Genomic DNA, 20,918 nt, shown 5'->3' on the forward strand with positions numbered 1-20,918 from the left:
TGGTATTCGTTGCTTGTTTTGTTGGGTTGGTTTGAGTGCTTTAATCATACTTGACCGAGTGGATCATGTTGGGTGGAAATGTTTCATAGTAGAACTTTATAGCCACTTAAATTTTGTCTTGATAATATATTTCTTGGGAATTTATTTTATCTATTAAAGTATGTGGGACATTTTGTTGATTCATTTCTCTTTTTTGGCTATTTTGATTGTGTTTAGGATTTAGGAAGATAAATTCATGGTGGATTTAGGAAAATAAGAGGAGAGTGACAATACAGAACTTCAGGGAAAGGAACTTGGTTTTGATAAAGGAATTCTACAATAAGAATGGCAAGGAATTTCTTTATATTGATCGGCAACGAAAAAGGGTAATCACACTGTCATGGGTATGCACACGGTTAAATACACTGTTAATGCGTAATGTAGTTAGGCTTTTGGTCTAAATTCATTTTGATACATGGTCATTTTGATTTATAATGTAATAAGATTTGCAGTGCAAATTTTTTTAAAGGTCTTGATTCGATTGAAGGTCTTGTTTAAATTGATCGGCCAAGAAAGTGATAAATACCTTGACAAAATCATCCCAAATTTCTCCCAAAATCGACAATCCCGACGACGACAAAGATGAAAATACTATTCCAGTGATTGTCCTCTGTCACATACAACAACGCTTCGATTGTATTTAGAGCTTCTCTGTTATTGTGTTTGGATCTTCAAGTAAACGCAATGTTATTAGGTTTTCGACATAGATTTGGGTTACACAGTCTTTGGCTTTCTATATGTAATAAGATTTGCAATTCTAAGTTGTTTTAAGGTAAATACACTGACAGTTTGCAATGTAATTAGTTTTTGAACATGGATGTTTGTTACACTGGTATTTGGGTAAACACAAAGTTAAATACACTGTCTGTTGCATAATATAAATGAGTTTGGTATCAATTTTTGGTTGAACACACATGTAAATACACTGGAAGTATGAACAATATAATTTTATTGTTTGAAGGCCTTGCACTATTGAAAGTTTGCACAACATGATTACAAAATTGAGGGCAAAATTCATTCGTAACTTTTTGAATGACGAAGGGTCTTCATGGGATGTGAATCGCTACAAAAAAATTCAAATGATGAACAACTTGAAGCTCAATGTTATTAGGTTTTCGACATAGATTTGGGTTACACTGTCATTTGGCTTTCTATATGTAATAAGATTTGCAATTCTAAGTTGTTTTAAGGTAAATACATTGACAGTTTGCAATGTAATTAGTTTTTGAACATGGATGTTTGTTACACTGTCATTTGGGTAAACATAAAGTTAAATACACTGTCTGTTGCATAATGTAAATGAGTTTGGTATCAATTTTTGGTTGAACACACATGTAAATACACTGGAAGTATGAACAATTAAATTTTGTTGTTTGAAGGCCTTGCACAATTGAAAGTTTGCACAACATAATTACAAAATTGAGGGCAAAATTCATTCATAACTTTTTGAATGACAAAGGATATTCATGGGATGTAAATTGCTACAAAAAAATTCAAATGATGAACAATTTGAAGCTTTAGTGCACCAATGGGGAAGGAAATTTTTTGTTTCTAACGAAACTGATTATCTTGAAAAGTGTTCACGATGTGGTAACACTAAGTTAATTTTTGTTTGTTTAAGATATTACAAGACATTTGAATACTATTAGTTGGTTTGTATGATAATTTGCTACTAATATTTAGTATTTATCAAGTGCAAATGCAATGACCATTTATTTTACTATTCTTTTTAAGTATAAGTTACTAACTACACTTTGAGGATGAATGGGGTAATAAGCAATTGAGATAATTACACTACCAAGTGCACAGCGTAATAGAACATTGGGTTAATTACACTGCCAAGTGCACAATGCAATAACTCATTGTGTTAAATACACTATCAAGTGTATAGTGTAATTCCCTTTACATTCCTCTTGAAAGTCTTTTTCTTCATCACAGAGTATTAAATACTTCACCAGCAATACTTCACCTACGAAAATTGACTTTAAAATGAAAGTTTTTGCATGTGAATTGGACATGAACCTTCAAATGCAATAACTTCCCTAGAACCGTTCAAATGCAATAGCTTCCCTAGAACCCTTCAACTATATACAAAGGAGTAATGAGAGAACGATGAAGGAGGTAAGAGACATAGAGAATACCCACTCTCTTGCAAGACATGAGATAGGTCGAATAACTCTGTCATTCCAACGTTGCCCACGTTCTTCAATGAAAGAGGGTTTTTCTACATAGCCCATATACATGGTGGACAAGCACTTGCTGCTTCTGGATTCGCAGGCACACGCACACACACTCTCTCTAGATCTTTCGATTCTCTCCCTACAAAGTTTATCAAACGATGGTTTAAAACAGAGTCCAACCACCAGCGATAATCGAACCACAAGATTTACAAAGAAAAAGCCAGATGGGCAGAACGAAGTCAGACTATTAACAAGCAACAAGTGATCGCACGAACCCATAGCTTTGATTCTATGGAGAGAGAAGAAAGACAGTAAAACCAGGTAGACCCATAACTTTGATTATGTGGGGAGAGAAGAAAAATAGTAAAATCAGGTACAGGGCAACATCAGAGAGAGAAGTGGGAAAACAATCTTGACATTTAGGGTTTTGTGGGACCTAGTCTATGTGGCATGCTTAGTTGGCATACCACATAGATTATGGATATTATGTACACCAAATATTATGTATGTATGTATGTCATTTTCCTTTTCAAAAAGGTGTGTCATGTCAACAATTCATTCCATGTTGGCATGCTTACTAAGCATGCCACCTAGATTTGGGATTTGTTGGGTTAAAAAAAGTTGGGTCATTTAGAGTTTTCGTTATGGATAATGCTTGAAACCCTTAAATAGTAACCCCAAAAGACTCTCATTTAATGTGGAATGTTTGATGTAAAGTGAGTCCTACATGTATTTTTAATCAATGATTATTTTAATGTCATATAAATTTAGAGTCTCAAAATGAGAGATTTAACATTGTCCTTATTATATATATATTTATTTTATTTTATTTTTTTGATAAACAGTATATTTTAGTTATATACACATACATGAACAAGTACAAATAAATAAATTATATATATATGTGTATATATACGAACTTTCTCCTTAACCATTCGATCTATTCAATGGCGCAGATCATATTAAAAAAATCTCACACTGAACCCTCACCTAATTAGAGATGGAGGTGAATCTGCGAAAGAGAAAGAGAGAGAATTGACTGGGTAAGAGTTCAGACTCTAAGAGTGTGATTTTTTTTTTAATATGATTTGAGCCATTGAATAGATCGAACGGCTATGGAGGAAGTTCGCATTTTGTGTCGACACTTGTCTTTTCAGGATTTGATGGTTGGTGCGTGTTTTTTTTGACAAGTGTGGTTGGTGCGTCCAAATAGAGTAATAGGCCTTGTGTTAGTGTTGACTAGTAATGTGTAGAAAGTTGGTAATTCCTTGAAATAGACAGTGACTAATGTTATATGGATAAAAGAATCTATTCAATTTTATGAGTGGCTTTTCTTTTTAACTTTTTCCAACGTTGCACAAAATGCAGAAAAATACAGAATATTATTCTACTGGTTATCCAAAATGAAGACAAAACACCTCAGGGCAATCTTTATGTGGTTGGAACTTAGAAGTTGATTACAATGGTTTAATCAATGCCATTTTGTTTGTGGCTCTAGGCACAACCATGTGAGTCTCAGGGGAATTATAACATGTACATAAAACTTTACTGAAGACATCAGTTAATATTCAACTCTATCACTGACAAAATACTAGTGTTTGGTCACTAAAAGAAAACAAAATATCACGGTAAAGAGGAAACTACATTTGAATTTTTGTGAATGTAATGTAATGTTAAGTGGCTGGTCTAGACTCTAAAGACTATTAAGTATCAACAGCAAAGCACTCCACCACTGATAGTTATTTCTTAAACATGTTTGCTCATCAAATTGTTTTCTTGCACATATTCGTTCTAAATTCTGTTTAAATTTAAAAAGAATAGGAGAATACAAGTAAATCTATGAAGGCACTAATCATGAAACAAATTCAGGCAAAAGAGTAAAGAAAATTCTGACTGAAATTAAAGGGTAAATACAGAGATCATGACTGCCGACAGAAATGGTCAATGTATTGGATAGAGACTCCTAAGTCCTAACCCTAATTCCTGTCACCAGAGCTGGTATTGTAACTTCAACCCGTGAATTTCATTTCATTAAAATGCATGATAGCTACTCTTTATTCCTGGATTCAACTACATTCCAATTTCCAAGAACTTGGACGTGCGAAAGAATTATATTCATGACACTACCATACTTAATAGATTATTCTCCTCCTCCATTCAAAAGAGAGAAAATCTCTCTTATATTTTTCCATCCTTCATATCAAACCATCCTCATCATCAAAGCCTTAATCCCAAACAGTTTTACCTGCTCGTCACTAGCTATTTTCAGGATCTAGTTCACAGGTAACAGAAATTCAAACTCTCCAATTCCAAAAGGTATACTAACCGGTAGATGGAGCCGGGGGATTCGGAACAATCGGAGGAGGGGGAGAAACAGGAGGAGTGTTAAGTTGATTATTTTTAAAACTGCGAAAGGGGGAATGCCACAGTCAGTAATATGATTTGATAGGTTAGTCCAATAAATGAGCACAGAAGTTATAAACTACACGAGGAAAACCTGATGGGAGTAAAAAGTGAAAATGACCCATTGACTGGGATATCCCCGGTCAGTTTGTTGTTTGAAAGATCCCTGCATGGCAATATAAGTTACAGGAAAGATACATACCACACCTGAATGAAACAGTGAATTGAATATCTATTTTGAAATGGAAGTACTAAAGACATCATTCAAACACTTACAGGACTTGCAATGACATAACAGCGGTCAACGACATGGGAATAGTTCCAGTTAAGCTGTTGTTGTTAAGACGCCTGTTTCATTAGAGAGAAAATATTATTTTCTAGGGGCAGAATTTAGAACAAAGATATTGCATTCTAGAAACCCATAACTAATGGATAATAATATCAAATGGCCTGAAGCATATTGCTCAATGTTATACTCATATAACAGCGCAACATATCTCTAATTGCAACTTTGTTGTCTAGACAAGCGAATTTAGACTCTCTTCAGAGTTATAGCCTGTGCATTCTTCCAATCAATAAATAGCCTGTGAATTATAACCACTACTGTGAAAATAATTAGTGAACAGACATGAGTAACATAGTGTAGGCACGTTAATGTCAGCTTATCATTATAAAGTGGCACGAAATTGACTAGCTTACAAATATTAACAACCATGGAGTGAGAAACCTTTTTCTCTTGTTTTGCTGTAATAACTACTACAAACTATGGCCGTCAAATATTGTCAACGGAAAATAAGAGTATATGAAAATTATGAGTGACAAAGAACAAACATAATAAGTTCACGGATTAAAAAAAAGATTAAAGATACGTGTGCATACAGGAAACGAAGTTTCGAAAGCTTGCCCAAGGTCGGTGAAATTGTACCCGTTAACCCATTCAAGTAAAGATCCAAGCTCACCAAGTTCGTCAAATTCCCAAGCTCCTCTGGAATTCTTCCACTTATGTTATTGCTATAAAGTTCCCTGTCATAAAAAGCAAAACTTAATATTCCAGAGTAAAAAAGAAAAAAGTCTAATGGAATCATATTCTACACACAAAAAAAAAACACAGGAAGTTCCATTATACATTCAACTGCAGGCAGTGCCAGAGACATTATTAAGACAAAATGGCACAAAGATAGAAACACAAGGCACACTGGCACAGTAGCCCTTTTTTTATTAAAAGAAACATATCGAATTGTGAAATGTTCATTCCATCTGTTCAACCAAACAGGTACTACCTAATGCAGCAAAAGAAAGGTCTACTGGACAAACACAGGGGACGGATAAGAGAGTTCTTGAAAGATCAGTTCCTAAATAAATTTCCCTTGTAATAAACACAACCAAAAATTTCTTTTGGAAGGAATAAATAATTAAATACACTGACATTGAAGAAGCATTTATAATGTTGAAGCAAACTATGGTAATCAACCTCTGCCAACTAATATTTCAGCAGACACATAAAAGAAGTATATGAGTAGTATTGGAGTTCTCAGTACAAAAAATATGTTCTCTGCTCCTAGAGCAACGGTTTGATGAACGGGACAGGAAGGAATATCAATATTAATTGCAACGCGAAGGACCAATAAAGTTGAATGGAGACCCGACAGCTCGAGAATAAGAACTTATCGGTCAAAGACAAGCAGTTGCAAGAGATAGGAGATACGGGTGTTTCCTTTGTAAAGACAAAGTGGAGACTGTTAGTTACTTCCTTATTCATTGCAAATGTTAAGATTTTTTTTGTACCTTAATTGTCTGTTTTTTCTTCTCCTTGTACTATATCAGGTGGCACATTTGTGACATTCAATAAGAAATTTTCAATCAAAAACATAAAAAGAGAGATGAGGAAAAATATGACAGACAGATTGACATATTGCTGCCTCTCGATTGCTGTGTTGAGCAAGGAATAAAAGAGAACAGGCCCATCAATCTACTTCCAGTGTTAATAGGTGGTTATCGAAAGTCCTCACCAATAGACTTAACCAGGTGATAAAATAAATCATCAATCCCACTCAGAATACATAAGTTCAAGGCCGTCAGATTCTCGATGCTGTTTCTATTGCAAATGAGATTGTGGATTATTATTTAATTCTGAGCAACAATTTCTCCTTTACAAGCTCGTCATGGAGAAAAATTCGACAACCTCAATCGGAATTTGCTATTTTTTGTTATGGGAAAGAGAGGGTTTAAAGAAAAATGGATCAACTGGATGAGAACCCGCATAACTACAGCCTTTCTGTCATTATAAATGATGGAGCTTCTAATTTTTTTCATTCTTCAAAGCCTTTGTCCCCCTTCCTGTGCATTCTTGCAATTGATACAATCAGAGGAAGCAATGAAAAGGGAGTCGAAGATGTGCTTGTAGAGGGAAATAAAATAGGGTTGGGTGAAGACCACGTCACATCTCTCAATTTTTATACGAGAAGATACTCCAATCATGTGTGGTGCTAAATTAGATCAACACATTAATCTTAGACCCATGTTGGGTTGAGGCAGCATCCGGTTTGAAGGTGAACCTTGGCAAAAGCAATATCACAGCTGTTGGTCCTGCTTTCAGAGTTGATGCCCTTGCTGATGCCCTAGGGTGCGAAATCACTGCTTTACCTGGCCAGTATCTTGGTCTTCTACTCCGATTAATCAATCAGGAATCAGGATTGTTCAAGGAGTTCTTAGAGCACATCAGATTGCTCAGCTTTGAGTCAAATTCTAACTGTTCTTTCATGTTATTCACCTTCTACTTTTCTTTGAGGCTTATGTTGTTTATCCAATTCCCTAATTCCAACTGTATACGAACTCATCATTTTAGAGAAGCAATATTAGTTCAAATGGTCAAGCTCCTCACTGCCCTGCACAAGGGTAGCGATTAAGGGCAAAAAAGGAATTTAGTTTTCTACTGATTTAAGATTAGTGACACAGTTTTCTATCAGTAACAAAAATCAAAAAACATTAAAACCAATCCGTATCCTATTGTCAAAACCCTGTCATAGCAGTTAGTAACACTGCAACCCCATTGTCACTTAAAAGAATGCATATTGTTAGAACTCAATGTATAAGAACTTGCTCTCTAGAAACTTCATGAACTAGTAGTATACTGCATCTCATTACTCTACATAGGCTACCATAGTAAACCTTTTAACCACTATTCTTATCAAAATGCAGCTTTGTGCAACAGAGACATACAGGTACTAGGAATGTAATAAGAAGCTTGACTGTGTGCTATACTTAGTGAAAACTGCAAGAAAGAAATACGCAATCCATCAATAGTAACAATCATTATCCAATCAGAACACAAAAGACTATAATCAAAAAAGCCTCAGCACATAAAGAACTTACAAGTACTGCAAATTAGGAAGCTGACCAAGCTGCGAAACCAATTTCCCAGATAAATTTGCATTTCCAAGATCACTAAGCGAAAAAAGATGGCGACACAATGATATCATGCTTAAGTAAAACTAAAAATAGAAGGCATAATTAGTTCAAAACAGCAAGTGAGAAAGCTTACACTCGTGTGACACTATTTTCACTGTTGCAAGTGACATGAAACCAAGTGCAGGGAGTAACAAGGGTAGGATCCCAACTCTGTAGTATGTTGTTAGGATCATCGAAATTGGATTTTAACGCATTCAATGCATCGCCTACATCACATGACATAAGACACCCATCATAAATCATCAATAACATCATACAACATAATTTATCCGCATAAAGGCCATGTTTACCAAACTATCCAAGTCCAGAAAATTTAAATCCTTTAAATGAGGTCAATTAATGGAGATCAACATTAGGCCAAGAATATCTAATCCAAGATTGCTATTTACAACAGGAAAATCATAAAATCAGTCATGCCACCATAATTAGAAGCTCCACTTCAAGTTAGAAATCTAAATGTGCCCTTAATGTATCCATATTGGGAGCTAAAACTAAATTCTAAAATTCATAACTAAATATAGATCTTCATAATCCTAAATTTGATTCCCCTAACAATAACAGGAAAAACAGTCCACAAAAAGCTTACATACCACACATAAAAAAAAATTGAGATTGAATCAAATAAGTGAAAATCCGTACACACCTTCAGTATTAGCAGCGACTCTCAAAAGAATCAATTGAAAAACAAAAACTGAGCAGACGAGAGTGGAGCCCGAGATCACCGTTACCGCTCGCTCCATCGTTCGCTAAAACCCCAATATCCACTTCCTAACATCAAAATTCCAACATTTCAACACTCCATCATCCGCTAGAAACCCGATTTCCTCCTCATACTATCAAATTTTGAGAAATTCCAACACCGTTGACTTCGAACAGCAATCGAAGACCGCTTGTTTCTGGTGAGAAAATGCAGAGAGAGAAAAGACGAATTTGGGGGGTTTCAATCAAATCTTCGATTTAATTAGGGGGCATCCGAGTATCCCAACTTGTTTTTCAATATTGTCTAATTTAATTTTAATTTTATTAGGGTTTTTGTTTTTTCTATTTTTTTTAAAACAATAGTAAAGTAAACTACAAGAGTACAAGGTGAGAACTGGAAGGTCAAATCAAAGACGCACGCCCGCGCGGTGGGGAGGGTGGGACCCAGAACCCCCACTCGCTTAACAGAGATAAACGCAGCCGTCAGTCAAGTCAGTGAGCTATTTTTAGTTAGAAAGCAAGCATCAACGTCCTCACGTTAACCAGCACGTGAGCTGCTGTTTTTGTTTCTTTTGTAGAACAAGTGGGCTTGGGCTTGGTCTTGGGCTTAGGCTTCATTAAATAGTGATAGCTTAGCCCATCTTCTAGTGGACTTACTCAAGTTTAGTCAGTGGGTTTGGGCGTCTTCAAGTTTATTTTCCTTAATAAAATGGTATGTGCTTCTCATTTATTTTATGGCGAAAACTATAAGTATCCCAGTAAAATTTTGTCCCAGCAACTTCTCAGTCTATTTGGCATGCTGATTAGGATTGTTGATGTGTATGTCTTTTTGAAATTAGTTATTTCAATTTCTCTTCTTCTGTCTCTCTCTGCAACTCCTCTCTCTCTCTATGCAATCTCTTTCTCTTCGTCTTATCTAGACTTTCCACAAGATCTACGAAATCTACGCATCTCCCCCTCTTCGTCTCGATCTCTCTCCTCCCCGCCCTTTATCTCTGATTTTGGTTTTTCTTTGCAATCTATTGCGGTGGTCATTTTCTTTGCAATCTCCCTCAATCGTATCCCCAATTTGTGGTCTCTACCCCTCATGTGTGATTTGTGGTGGTCATTTTGTTTCTTAAGATTTTCTATTTTTTTTTATCTTATTTGCCACTTCACTAGTTTCAAGGACTAAGTTCGTGTTTAGTGCATTATAATTAGTGCTGTTCTTCTGCTTGAAAATTTGATGAACAATTCGTTTTTGACTGCATTATAATTAGTCAATGGTTGTTCTTCTAGTGGGCCCACTTTTGGTGGCAGCAAACATGAGATTTTGCCCCATGTTGAACTAAGAATAGTAAAATCATAGATGAACATAGGACGGGTGGCAGCAGACATGAGTTTTGGGCCTGATTCTGCTGCACTGAACCATTTGCGATGATGATAAACAATGTAATAATTGTTTCTGATTAATAGAAAACAATATAATAAATGTCTACGTAACTCAAAAATAATGTAATTGTAGTATGTGATTAAAAAATAATGTAATTGAAAAATGTAATAATTGTTTGTGTAACTCAAAAATAATGTAATTACAATGTGTGATTCAAAAATAATGTAATTGCAGTCTACTAATTAAGAACAATGATAACAGAAAACAATGTAATAATTCAAAAATAATGTAATTACAATCTTATAATGAAAACAGTGTAATTACATTGTTTTCAAAAAAAATGTAATTAAGAATGACCCGATAAAACCTATTGACAATGAATCTTGTTGGAAAGAGTTTTACATACTGGTTTTGAATATGTAATTTTTTTTAAAATCTAACATGTATTTGGAAAGATTAAACGTTTCTAAATTTCGTGTAAGAAAAAAAAAAAGAGAAAAAATAGTGATGTCATTAGATGATGTCAGCTTGGGTGGGAAAAGAAAATAGATAAAAAGATAGGGGCACTTTTGTCTCAGAAAATAACAAATAATCTACTTTTCATGTCACATGGTGATGTGTCATTGCCACATAGACTGGTCATTTTGCTGGGATGAAAATTACTGGGATATGTATCACCGCCGATTTTATGGATACAGTGGTAGTGCTAAATGACCCAACAGAAATCATCCCAATTTCTCCATATCCTACATGGCATGTCACATCAACAGCCACATCAGCATTTTTGTCTCTATATAACATCCACTCTCTCCCTTTTTATTCTCTTTTCCCCTTTCTCTCTCATCTCTCCTTTTCTCCCTCCCACTCTCATGAGAACCACCACAACCCACCAGAGCTCCTCCGTCCACCATCACGTTCACTTTCCGACCCTCCGCACCACCCATTGCCACTCGTATCGTCGGAAAAAGCAGCCAAAGGAGGAGGTAACCGCGGCACAAATCGAGTCGATCTGGAGACCTCCAATGCACCTTACCCACTCATTTTTCGGTCAGATAGCTGCCAGAATCCGACAGCCCATTGCAAATTACATTGTTTAAAAATAATGTAATTCGTCGATCTGTGCATCCAACCACCTCCAGCAACGTCTCTGGCCACTTCCATCTCTAGCAATTCTCCAGCCACCTCCAGCAACTCTTCAGCAACAATGTAATTTGTTTCTTACTCTTTTTTTTCATATTTTGGAAATCACATTGTATCAAAAATAATGTAACACTGTGTTTGACACCCATTTGAATGAAATATGCTCTTGAGACAATTTGTTTTACCTTGTTATTATTGACTGGTATGTAGACTATTTTTCTCCAACTTCTATATGGTAAAACTGAAAATTACATTGTTTTGATAAATTTGACATTTGACATTATTATGAAAATTTGACAATTTACATTGTTCTGGAAATTTGACAAAAAAAATGTAAATGTATTTATGTATGGCAAAAAAACAGTGTAATAACATGTTTGTGGCAAACAAAAAACAATGTAATCACATTCTTTTTCAATGTAATTCGTGAATATGAATGATCAATTTGTCTATTTGTACTTAAATGAGAGATGATGAAATCATGAAAGTGGAAGAGAAAAGGAAAGAGGGAGATAAAAGAGGAAATATTTGATTTTCAAATTTTAAACATTATAGGAGTGGGAGAGAGGAGTGAAATTTGATTTTCAAAAATGGTAGTGATACTCATACATAATTTTAGTATCCATAGAGATACATAATGACATGGCTTGCCATGTAAGATGCTGACTGGACAATTTTAAATTTTCAAATTTTGAAAAGCAAATCCCTAAAAGCAAGCTACCCGGCTCAACCTCCCAAAAATTGAAAAATAGATCCTTAACCTCCCCCACATTTCTCCCAAAATGTCGAAGAAAGCTCTAGATGCCGGACGATGAAGATCATCTTCCGGCAACTATTTCCGACGACGAATCGTGGCACAGTCGCACATACCTCTCATCTTTGACGGTAAGATTGAGCAGAGAGGCGGCAGCCTCCGCAGCAACAATCAACCGCAGTCGTTGATGAGTGGAGGTTTTTTGTTGATTTTTGTGAATTTTTGTTTGTTTTCGTCACTATGGTGGCACTATTTCTTGATTTTCGGAAATGAAACTGGATGCTGATTTCATTCCAATGGTATTCGTTGCTTGTTTTGTTGGGTTGGTTTGAGTGCTTTAATCATACTTGACCGAGTGGATCATGTTGGGTGGAAATGTTTCATAGTAGAACTTTATAGCCACTTAAATTTTGTCTTGATAATATATTTCTTGGGAATTTATTTTATCTATTAAAGTATGTGGGACATTTTGTTGATTCATTTCTCTCTTTTGTGGCTATTTTGATTGTGTTTAGGATTTAGGAAAATAAATTCATGGTGGATTTAGGAAAATAAGAGGAGAGTGACAATACAGAACTTCAGGGAAAGGAACTTGGTTTTGATAAAGGAATTCTACAATAAGAATGGCAAGGAATTTCTTTATATTGATCGGCAATGAAAAAGGGTAATCACACTGTCATGGGTATGCACACGGTTAAATACACTGTTAATGCGTAATGTAGTTAGGCTTTTGGTCTAAATTCATTTTGATACATGGTCATTTTGATTTATAATGTAATAAGATTTGCAGTGCAAATTTTTTTAAAGGTCTTGATTCGATTGAAGGTCTTGTTTAAATTGATCGACCAAGAAAATGATAAATACATTGACAAAATCATCCCAAATTTCTCCCAAAATCGACAATCCCGACGACAATAAAGACGAAAATACTATTCCAGTGATTGTCCTCTGTCACATACAACAACGCTTCGATTGTATTTAGAGCTTCTCTGTTATTGTGTTTGGATCTTCAAGTAAACGCAATCTTATTAGGTTTTCGACATAGATTTGGGTTACACAGTCTTTGGCTTTCTATATGTAATAAGATTTGCAATTCTAGGTTGTTTTAAGGTAAATACACTGACAGTTTGCAATGTAATTAGTTTTTGAACATGGATGTTTGTTACACTGGTATTTGGGTAAACACAAAGTTAAATACACTGTCTGTTGCATAATATAAATGAGTTTGGTATCAATTTTTGGTTGAACACACATGTAAATACACTGGAAGTATGAACAATATAATTTTATTGTTTGAAGGCCTTGCACTATTGAAAGTTTGCACAACATGATTACAAAATTGAGGGCAAAATTCATTCGTAACATTTTGAATGACGAAGGGTTTTCATGGGATGTGAATTGAACAACTTGAAGCTCAATGTTATTAGGTTTTCGACATAGATTTGGGTTACACTGTCATTTGGCTTTCTATATGTAATAAGATTTTCAATTCTAAGTTGTTTTAAGGTAAATACAATGACAGTTTGCAATGTAATTAGTTTTTGAACATGGATGTTTGTTACACTGTCATTTGGGTAAACATAAAGTTAAATACACTGTCTGTTGCATAATGTAAATGAGTTTGGTATCAATTTTTGGTTGAACACACATGTAAATACACTGGAAGTATGAACAATGTAATTTTGTTGTTTGAAGGCCTTGCAATATTGAAAGTTTGCACAACATAATTACAAAATTGAGGGTAAAATTCATTCATAACTTTTTGAATGACAAAGGATATTCATGGGATGTAAATTACTACAAAAAAAATTCAAATGATGAACAATTTGAAGCTTTAGTGCACCAATGGGGAAGGAAATTTTTTGTTTCTAATGAAATTGATTATCTTGAAATGTGTTCACGATGTGGTAACATTAAGTTAATTTTTATTTGTTTAAGATACTACAAGACATTTGAATACTATTAGTCGGTTTGTATCATAATTTGCTACTAATATTTAGTATTTATCAAGTGCAAATGCAATGACCATTTATTTTACTATTCTTTTTAAGTATATGTTACTAACTACACTTTGAGGATGAATGGGGTAATAAGCAATTGAGATAATTACACTACCAAGTGCACAGCGTAATAGAACATTGGGTTAATTACACCGCCAAGTGCACAATGCAATAACTCATTGTGTTAAATACACTATCAAGTGCATAGTGTAATTCCCTTTACATTCCTCTTGAAAGTCTTTTTCTTCATCACAGAGTATTAAATACTTCACCAGCAATACTTCACCTATGAAAATTGACTTTAAAATGAAAGTTTTTGCATGTGAATTGGACATGAACCTTCAAATGCAATAACTTCCCTAGAACCGTTCAAATGCAATAGCTTCCCTAGAACCCTTCAACTATATACAAAGGAGTAATGAGAGAACGATGAAGAAGGTAAGAGACATAGAGAATACCCACTCTCTTACAAGACATGAGATAGGTCGAATAACTCTGTCATTCCAACGTTGCCCACATTCTTCAATGAAAGAGGGTTTTTCTACATAGCCCATATACATGGTGGACAAGCACTTGCTGCTTCTGGATTCGAAGGCACACGCACAAACACTCTCTCTAGATCTTTCGATTCTCTCTCTACAAAGTTTATCAAACGATGGTTTAAAACAGAGTCCAACCACCAGCGATAATCGAACCACAAGATTTACAAAGAAAAAGCCAGATGGGCATAACGAAGTCAGACTATTAACAAGCAACAAGTGATCGCATGAACCCATAGCTTTGATTCTATGGAGAGAGAAGAAAGACAGTAAAACCAGGTAGACCCATAACTTTGATTATGTGGGGAGAGAAGAAAAACAGTAAAATCAGGTACAGGGCAACATCAGAGAGAGAAGTGGGAAAACAATCTTGACATTTAGGGTTTTGTGGGACCTAGCCTATGTGGCATGCTTAGTTGGCATACCACATAGATTATGGATATTATGTACACCAAATATTATGTATGTATGTCATTTTCCTTTTCAAAAATGTGTGTCATGTCAACAATTCATTCCATGTTGTAAGCATGCCACCTAGATTTGGGATTTGTTGGGTTAAAAAAAGTTGGGTCATTTAGAGTTTTCGTTATGGATAATGCTTGAAACCCTTAAATAGTGACCCCAAAAGACTCTCATTTAATGTGGAGTGTTTGATGTAAAGTGAGTCCTACATGTATTTTTAATCAATGATTATTTTAATGTCACATAGATTTAGAGTCTCAAAATGGGAGATTTAACATTGTCCTTATTATATATATATATAGAGAGAGATTTTTTTTTTGATAAACAGTATATTTTAGTTATATACACATACATGAACAAGTACAAATAAATAAATAATATATATATATATATATGTATGTATCTATATACGAACTTTCTCCTTAACCATTCGATCTATTCAATGGCGCAGATCATATTAAAAAAAATCTCACATTGAACCCTCACCCAATCAGAGATGGAGGTGAATCTGCGAAAGAGAAAGAGAGAGAATTGACTAGGTAAGAGTTCAGACTCTAAGAGTGTGATTTTTTTTCTTTAATATGATTTGAGCCATTGAATAGATCGAACGGCTATGGAGGAAGTTCGCATTTTGTGTCGACACTTGCCTTTTCAGGATTTGATGGTTGGTGCGTGTTTTTTTTTGGCAAGTGTGGTTGGTGCGTCCAAATAGAGTAATAGGCCTTGTGTTAGTGTTGACTAGTAATGTGTAGAAAGTTGGTAATTCCTTGAAATAGACAGTGACTAATGTCTAATTAGGAACATGATGGTTATGAACAACAATTAAGGAAGCTTAGCTCTACTCTTACATTTTTTGTAAACCCAAAACAAAAGGAACAAAATCTGGTAATTAAAGACGTACCACGGTCCACAATTGTTATACAAAACAAGTTTAGTCAGTGGGATTGGGCTTCTTCAAGTTTATTTTTTTAATGAAAATGGTATGTGCTTTTCATTTATTTTATATATTTTGTAGTTATACACACATACACGAACAAGTACAAATAAATAAATAATATATATGTACGAACTTCTCCTTAATCGTTCGATCTATTCAATGGCTCGGATTATATTAAAAAAAATCTCTCGCATTGAACCCTCACCCAATCAAAGATGGAGGTGAGTTCGCGAAAGAGAAAGAGAGAGGATTGATTGGGTCAGAGTTTAGAGTGAGTTTTTTTTTTTTTTTTTTACTATGATTGAGTCATTGAATAGATCGAACGGCTCTGGAGGAAGTTCTTATTTTGTGTCGACACTAACCTTTTCAGGATTTGATGGTTGGTGCATTTTTTTTGGCAAGTGTGGTTGGTGCATCCTAAAAGAGTAATAGGCCTTCTGTAAGGGTTGACTACTATAATGGGCAGAAAGTAGGTAATTCCTTGAAATAGATAGTGACTAATGTCTAATTAGGAGTATGATGGTTATGAACAACAATTAAGGAAGCTTAGCTCTACTCTTACATTTTTTGTAAACCCAAAACAAGAACAAAATATGGTAATTAAAAACGTACCACAATTGTTAAACAACACAACATATATATATATATATATATATATATATATATATATAAGAATTCTGTACGTAAACCATTAGAACCCAATCAATCAAAATGTTCTTTCATGAAAAATCTGTGATTTTAGGGCTTTTGCTCTTTTGTGCGTCTCTGTATCACCCAGTAGAAGGGAAGACCTATCACCATGAGTTTGTGGTATACATATATGTGTTCATGATATCTCTCTCTCTTTTATATATACACACACACACATGATTGTATGTAATTAGTGTTATGATATTAAATATTGTTGCAGGTGAGATCATCTTCATACACCAGACTCTGTAGCACAAAAGAGATTTTGACTGTGAATGGGCAGTACCCAGGGCCAACCTTGAGAGCTCAACAAGGAGACGAATTGATTATAAGGGTCTACAATAAGGCAAATTATAACGTTACCCTCCATTGGTATGTTCTTAATTTCTCCCATCACTCATCGCCGTTTTTTTTTTTATATTTATACCAAACACGCCCTTTTACATATTTCAACTCTTATAAATTATATCTCACTGGAAAATTGGACAAGAATCTGGTTTGGGTTAGCTCGTTACTTGGATACCCCTCTCAAATTAGAGAAGTTATGGGTTCAAGTAGAGGAGGCGAAATAATTTCTTAAAATAAAATCACAAGAGGATGGTAGGGAGCATGAAAGAAACTCGAATGTCGAACATTATCATGATTCAAGCCCTAAAGAAGAATATATTACCAATATGCCCAAAGCTTCTTGTGTTATTGGATTTTAAGCCAAAATTTTGAGATAAAGGCTCGGATGATGATGATGAGATTTTAACCTATGAATCCATATATGTTTCATAATATCATATTTCTGTTTATAATTGTTGAATTATGTCTATATGGATCTATAAATGTATATATACAGGCATGGAGTGAGGCAAGTGAGGAATCCATGGGCCGATGGGCCTGAGTACATCACACAATGCCCAATCCAACCTGGAAAAGATTATACATATAGAGTGAGCTTGACTACTGAGGAAGGGACTGTTTGGTGGCATGCACATAATGGATGGACTAGAGCAACAGTTCATGGAGCATTCATTGTTTATCCCAAACAAGGATCAAACTATCCATTCCCAAAGCCTCATGAAGAAGTCCCCATTGTACTAGGTTTGGATATTATTTGATTTATAACATCTTTAGATGATTATTTAATTTATTTATAATATCTTTAGAATATTATTTAATTTATATTCAGGCATGACAATTGGTATCACTTTGTTTTTCACTAATATATATAGGAGAGTGGTGGAAGGAGAATGCCATGGAAATTCCTGGAAATGCAAATAAAACAGGAGGAGAACCTATCCTTTCCGATGCATACACCATCAACGGGCAACCTGGATACTTCTATTCTTGCTCCAGAGAAGGTACATTTACATAGGGTTTACCATGGATAGATTTTATCAGTCATTACCGGTCAACTGACCCATTACCGGTCAACTGATAATCAACCATCAACTGACCCATGTAGAGATGGATCGGATGGTGGTTGTCAATATACTCAAAAGTCTGTTGGTCGATAATTATCAGCCAACCGACTCTCATAATTAAATATATTCTTACAAGTTAAAATAAAGTTGATTTCTGTTGTCTAAGTTTATACTTGATATTATGCATCAAATAAGAAAATAAATCAAATTTGACACAGTATATCCAGTCTCCATTCATGTTGGTGTAAGATGCATCACATCAAAACTAGTCCTAGTTATTTTGGTGCCCAAAGCGACACGGTACATTGTTGTCCTATTGTAAATTTTTTTGGGTTTATTTTCGGGTTGGGCTTATTTTGAAAAAATGATTGTGATTTTTTGGACTTATTTTCGGATTGGGGAGAGGGAGAATGCAAAGGAAGTTGTTATATTTTTTTGGGCTTATTTTTGGGTTGGGCTAATTTTAGGCCCAATGTTTGGTGTAAAATTTTTTTTAAAAAAATGTGGTGTCCTTATGGCTTTAGACCCCAAGAAGTAACTTTTGTTGCTTTACCCCATAGTCGTCCTTGCATTACATTATTGGAGTCTATATTGGTGCCCACAGATTAAATAAAACTTTCACGAATTTGAGAGAAATAGCCTTTCTTGAGATTTTTCTTTTCAATTCCTTGTGTGAATTTCATTCACGAAGAGATGTCCCCTTAGGAGTTGTTTATATCTCCTCCATGGCGAGTTACAACTCCAACATCTCTCTCAACTATCCATGAGCAATCAAGATTGGGAATGGGTTGGGTTGATCCATCACGGGTGCCCCAAACCCATCTCACTCAACACATCGTGACCCTCTACCCTCATATTCAGTTGTACCAATGTTTATTTAACAAAAATAGAAGTCTCAATTTCACCTTTTTGGTGTGGCAGGTACTTTCAAATTGATGGTGAATCATGGCAAAACATACCTTCTTCGAATTGTAAATGCGATTATGGATGAAAATGTGTTCTTTGCCATTGCAAAGCACAAAATGACACTAGTAGGAAAAGATGGAATCTACATGAAGCCATTCAAAACAGATTTCATAATGATCACACCAGGCCAATCTATGGATCTCTTACTAGAAGCAGACCAAAACCCTAGTCAGTATTTCATGGCAGCAAGAGCTTACTCCAGCGCATTCGGGTCCGGCTTCGATAACACCACAACAACAGCAATACTAGAATACCATGGCACCAACCAGACTTCACCTACACCAATCCTTCCACAACTTCCTCCATATAACAAAACAGAAGCTTCAACTGATTTCACTAAGCAATTCAAAAGCCTCGTAACCAAGAACCATCCGATCCAAGTCCCTCGAAAAATCGACACTCGATTATTCTTCACTATATCAGTCAATCTACTTAATTGTAGCACCAATAACCCTTGCACAGGTCCATTCGGTAAAAGGTTTTCTGCTAGTTTAAACAACGTTAGCTTCGTGACACCATCGATCGATATTCTTCAAGCTTATTACTATGGTGTGAAGGGCGTTTTCGAGAACGATTTTCCAATCAATCCTCCTCATGAATTCAATTACACGGGCGATGATCTCCCGGAGAACCTGTTGACGCCTGAATTTGGTACTAAAGTGGTGGTTTTGGAGTATAATACCAGTGTGGAGTTGATATTGCAAGGGACTAATGTGTTGGCTAGTGACAACCATCCTATACATTTACATGGATATAGCTTCTATGTGGTTGGTTGGGGTTTCGGAAATTTTGACTCAAAGAAGGACCCTATGAATTATAATCTTGTTGATCCACCTGAGGAGACTACTGTTGGAGTTCCTAAGAATGGTTGGGCTGCTGTTAGGTTCAGGGCAGATAATCCAGGTAAGCTCTCTTCTCTCTCTATTTACTTAATTTTCGAGTTTGATTGTGAGCAGGGGCAGTACCAGGGGACTACACTAGGTTGTAGCCCCCAACTTTTTGACACAGTATAATACTACTATATATATATATATATATATGCATATATGTTTATATAGATTTTTTATGTGAAAATATCTTTTTATATTTGAAAATATCTTTTTTGGTGTACATATCTTTTTATGTGTATTTTTTAATAAGTGTATATATATGTTTGTATATTTAAATAATAATACACAACAATATTTACGTATTCTAGCTATACATTTATATATTATTTCATCTTATATGGTCTTTGATTAATGTTCATCAATTTTAATATGTATTTATATTACCCTTTTAAGTTACTTATGAGGCCAAACATTAAGATGAATGTTTATCGATAATATCATTTCAATAAGTTTTATTGTTGTAAAATAGTCCTAAAATTTTTTTTTCGTCCCATTAAATTTCTCCGAGCAAATCAAAATACAGTAACCCATGCCCTAGTATCAATTCCTAATTCCGCCCCTGAATGTGAGGGGAATTGAATTTACATGGTGGATTGGATTAATGATTATATGATTTTGTATGAATGTGCAGGTGTATGGTTCATGCATTGTCACATAGAGCGGCACTCGGTGTGGGGGATGAATATGGTGTTCGTAGTGAAAGATGGTGTTGCTCCTAATACTCACATGCTTCCACCTCCTCATGACTTACCCAAATGTTAATGGCCGTGTTAACTTTATTTGAAAAGATTGGATTCAAAGATAATTTATTTGTTTAGCTAGGGGTGTAAATGATCGATTTCGGTCATTTTCTTTTTGAATTTTTGAAAAGAAATAACCGATCGATCGATATTATCGACGATTATTTTGGTTATTCAATCAGTTAACCATTCGTGTCTCAGTTCTCACTAAATATTTTTTTGAAAAT

At 35.0% G+C, this 20,918-nt stretch overlaps 2 protein-coding genes across 3 annotated transcripts; one reads left to right on the top strand and one right to left on the bottom strand.

Moving 5' to 3' along the window:
- Nucleotides 1–1,925: 1,925 nt before the first annotated feature.
- On the bottom strand, nucleotides 1,926–9,077 carry LOC120003717 (BRASSINOSTEROID INSENSITIVE 1-associated receptor kinase 1-like). 2 transcript variants are annotated; one of them, XM_038852768.1, is made up of 8 exons: nucleotides 8,734–9,077; nucleotides 8,164–8,296; nucleotides 7,995–8,066; nucleotides 5,502–5,645; nucleotides 4,899–4,970; nucleotides 4,717–4,788; nucleotides 4,546–4,625; nucleotides 1,926–2,358 (listed from the first exon to the last, which is right to left on the bottom strand). In XM_038852768.1, the coding sequence occupies exons 1-8, from the start codon at nucleotides 8,828–8,830 to the stop codon at nucleotides 2,264–2,266; spliced, it is 765 nt and encodes a 254-aa protein (XP_038708696.1). In that variant the 5' UTR covers nucleotides 8,831–9,077; the 3' UTR covers nucleotides 1,926–2,263. The 2 variants fall into 2 exon arrangements, with proteins under 2 accessions (XP_038708696.1, XP_038708697.1); XM_038852769.1 differs by lacking the exon at nucleotides 1,926–2,358 and adding an exon at nucleotides 3,930–4,455 and having other exon boundaries at nucleotides 4,544–4,625; nucleotides 8,734–9,076.
- Nucleotides 9,078–12,102: 3,025 nt separating this feature from the next.
- On the top strand, nucleotides 12,103–20,713 carry LOC120003538 (laccase-14). Its single transcript, XM_038852555.1, has 11 exons — nucleotides 12,103–12,186; nucleotides 13,088–13,165; nucleotides 14,419–14,493; nucleotides 15,855–15,941; nucleotides 16,418–16,466; nucleotides 16,736–16,803; nucleotides 16,904–17,055; nucleotides 17,528–17,772; nucleotides 17,904–18,032; nucleotides 19,017–19,964; nucleotides 20,583–20,713. Exons 1-11 carry the CDS (start codon nucleotides 12,103–12,105, stop codon nucleotides 20,711–20,713), a joined length of 2,046 nt encoding a protein of 681 aa, XP_038708483.1.
- The last annotated feature ends 205 nt before the right edge of the window (nucleotides 20,714–20,918 follow it).

Source organism: Tripterygium wilfordii, chromosome 8 (assembly GCF_013401445.1).
Source record: "Tripterygium wilfordii isolate XIE 37 chromosome 8, ASM1340144v1, whole genome shotgun sequence".
NCBI classification, from domain to species: Eukaryota; Viridiplantae; Streptophyta; class Magnoliopsida; order Celastrales; family Celastraceae; genus Tripterygium; species Tripterygium wilfordii.

Excerpts from the sequence above, each read along its gene's own strand:
- LOC120003717 (XM_038852768.1), bottom strand. The coding sequence starts at position 8,830 with ATGGAGCGAGCGGTAACGGTGATCTCGGGCTCCACTCTCGTCTGCTCA. Across the intron at positions 5,646-7,994 it reads CTTCCTAATTTGCAGTACTT|GGAACTTTATAGCAATAACA; the intron begins GTAAGTTCTTTA and ends TTTTTATGACAG. Across the intron at positions 2,359-4,545 it reads TCCCCCGGCTCCATCTACCG|GGAGAGAATCGAAAGATCTA; the intron begins GTTAGTATACCT and ends TAAACTTTGTAG.
- LOC120003538 (XM_038852555.1), top strand. The coding sequence starts at position 12,103 with ATGCCGGACGATGAAGATCATCTTCCGGCAACTATTTCCGACGACGAA. Across the intron at positions 16,804-16,903 it reads CCTATCACCATGAGTTTGTG|GTGAGATCATCTTCATACAC; the intron begins GTATACATATAT and ends ATATTGTTGCAG. Across the intron at positions 19,965-20,582 it reads GTTCAGGGCAGATAATCCAG|GTGTATGGTTCATGCATTGT; the intron begins GTAAGCTCTCTT and ends ATGAATGTGCAG.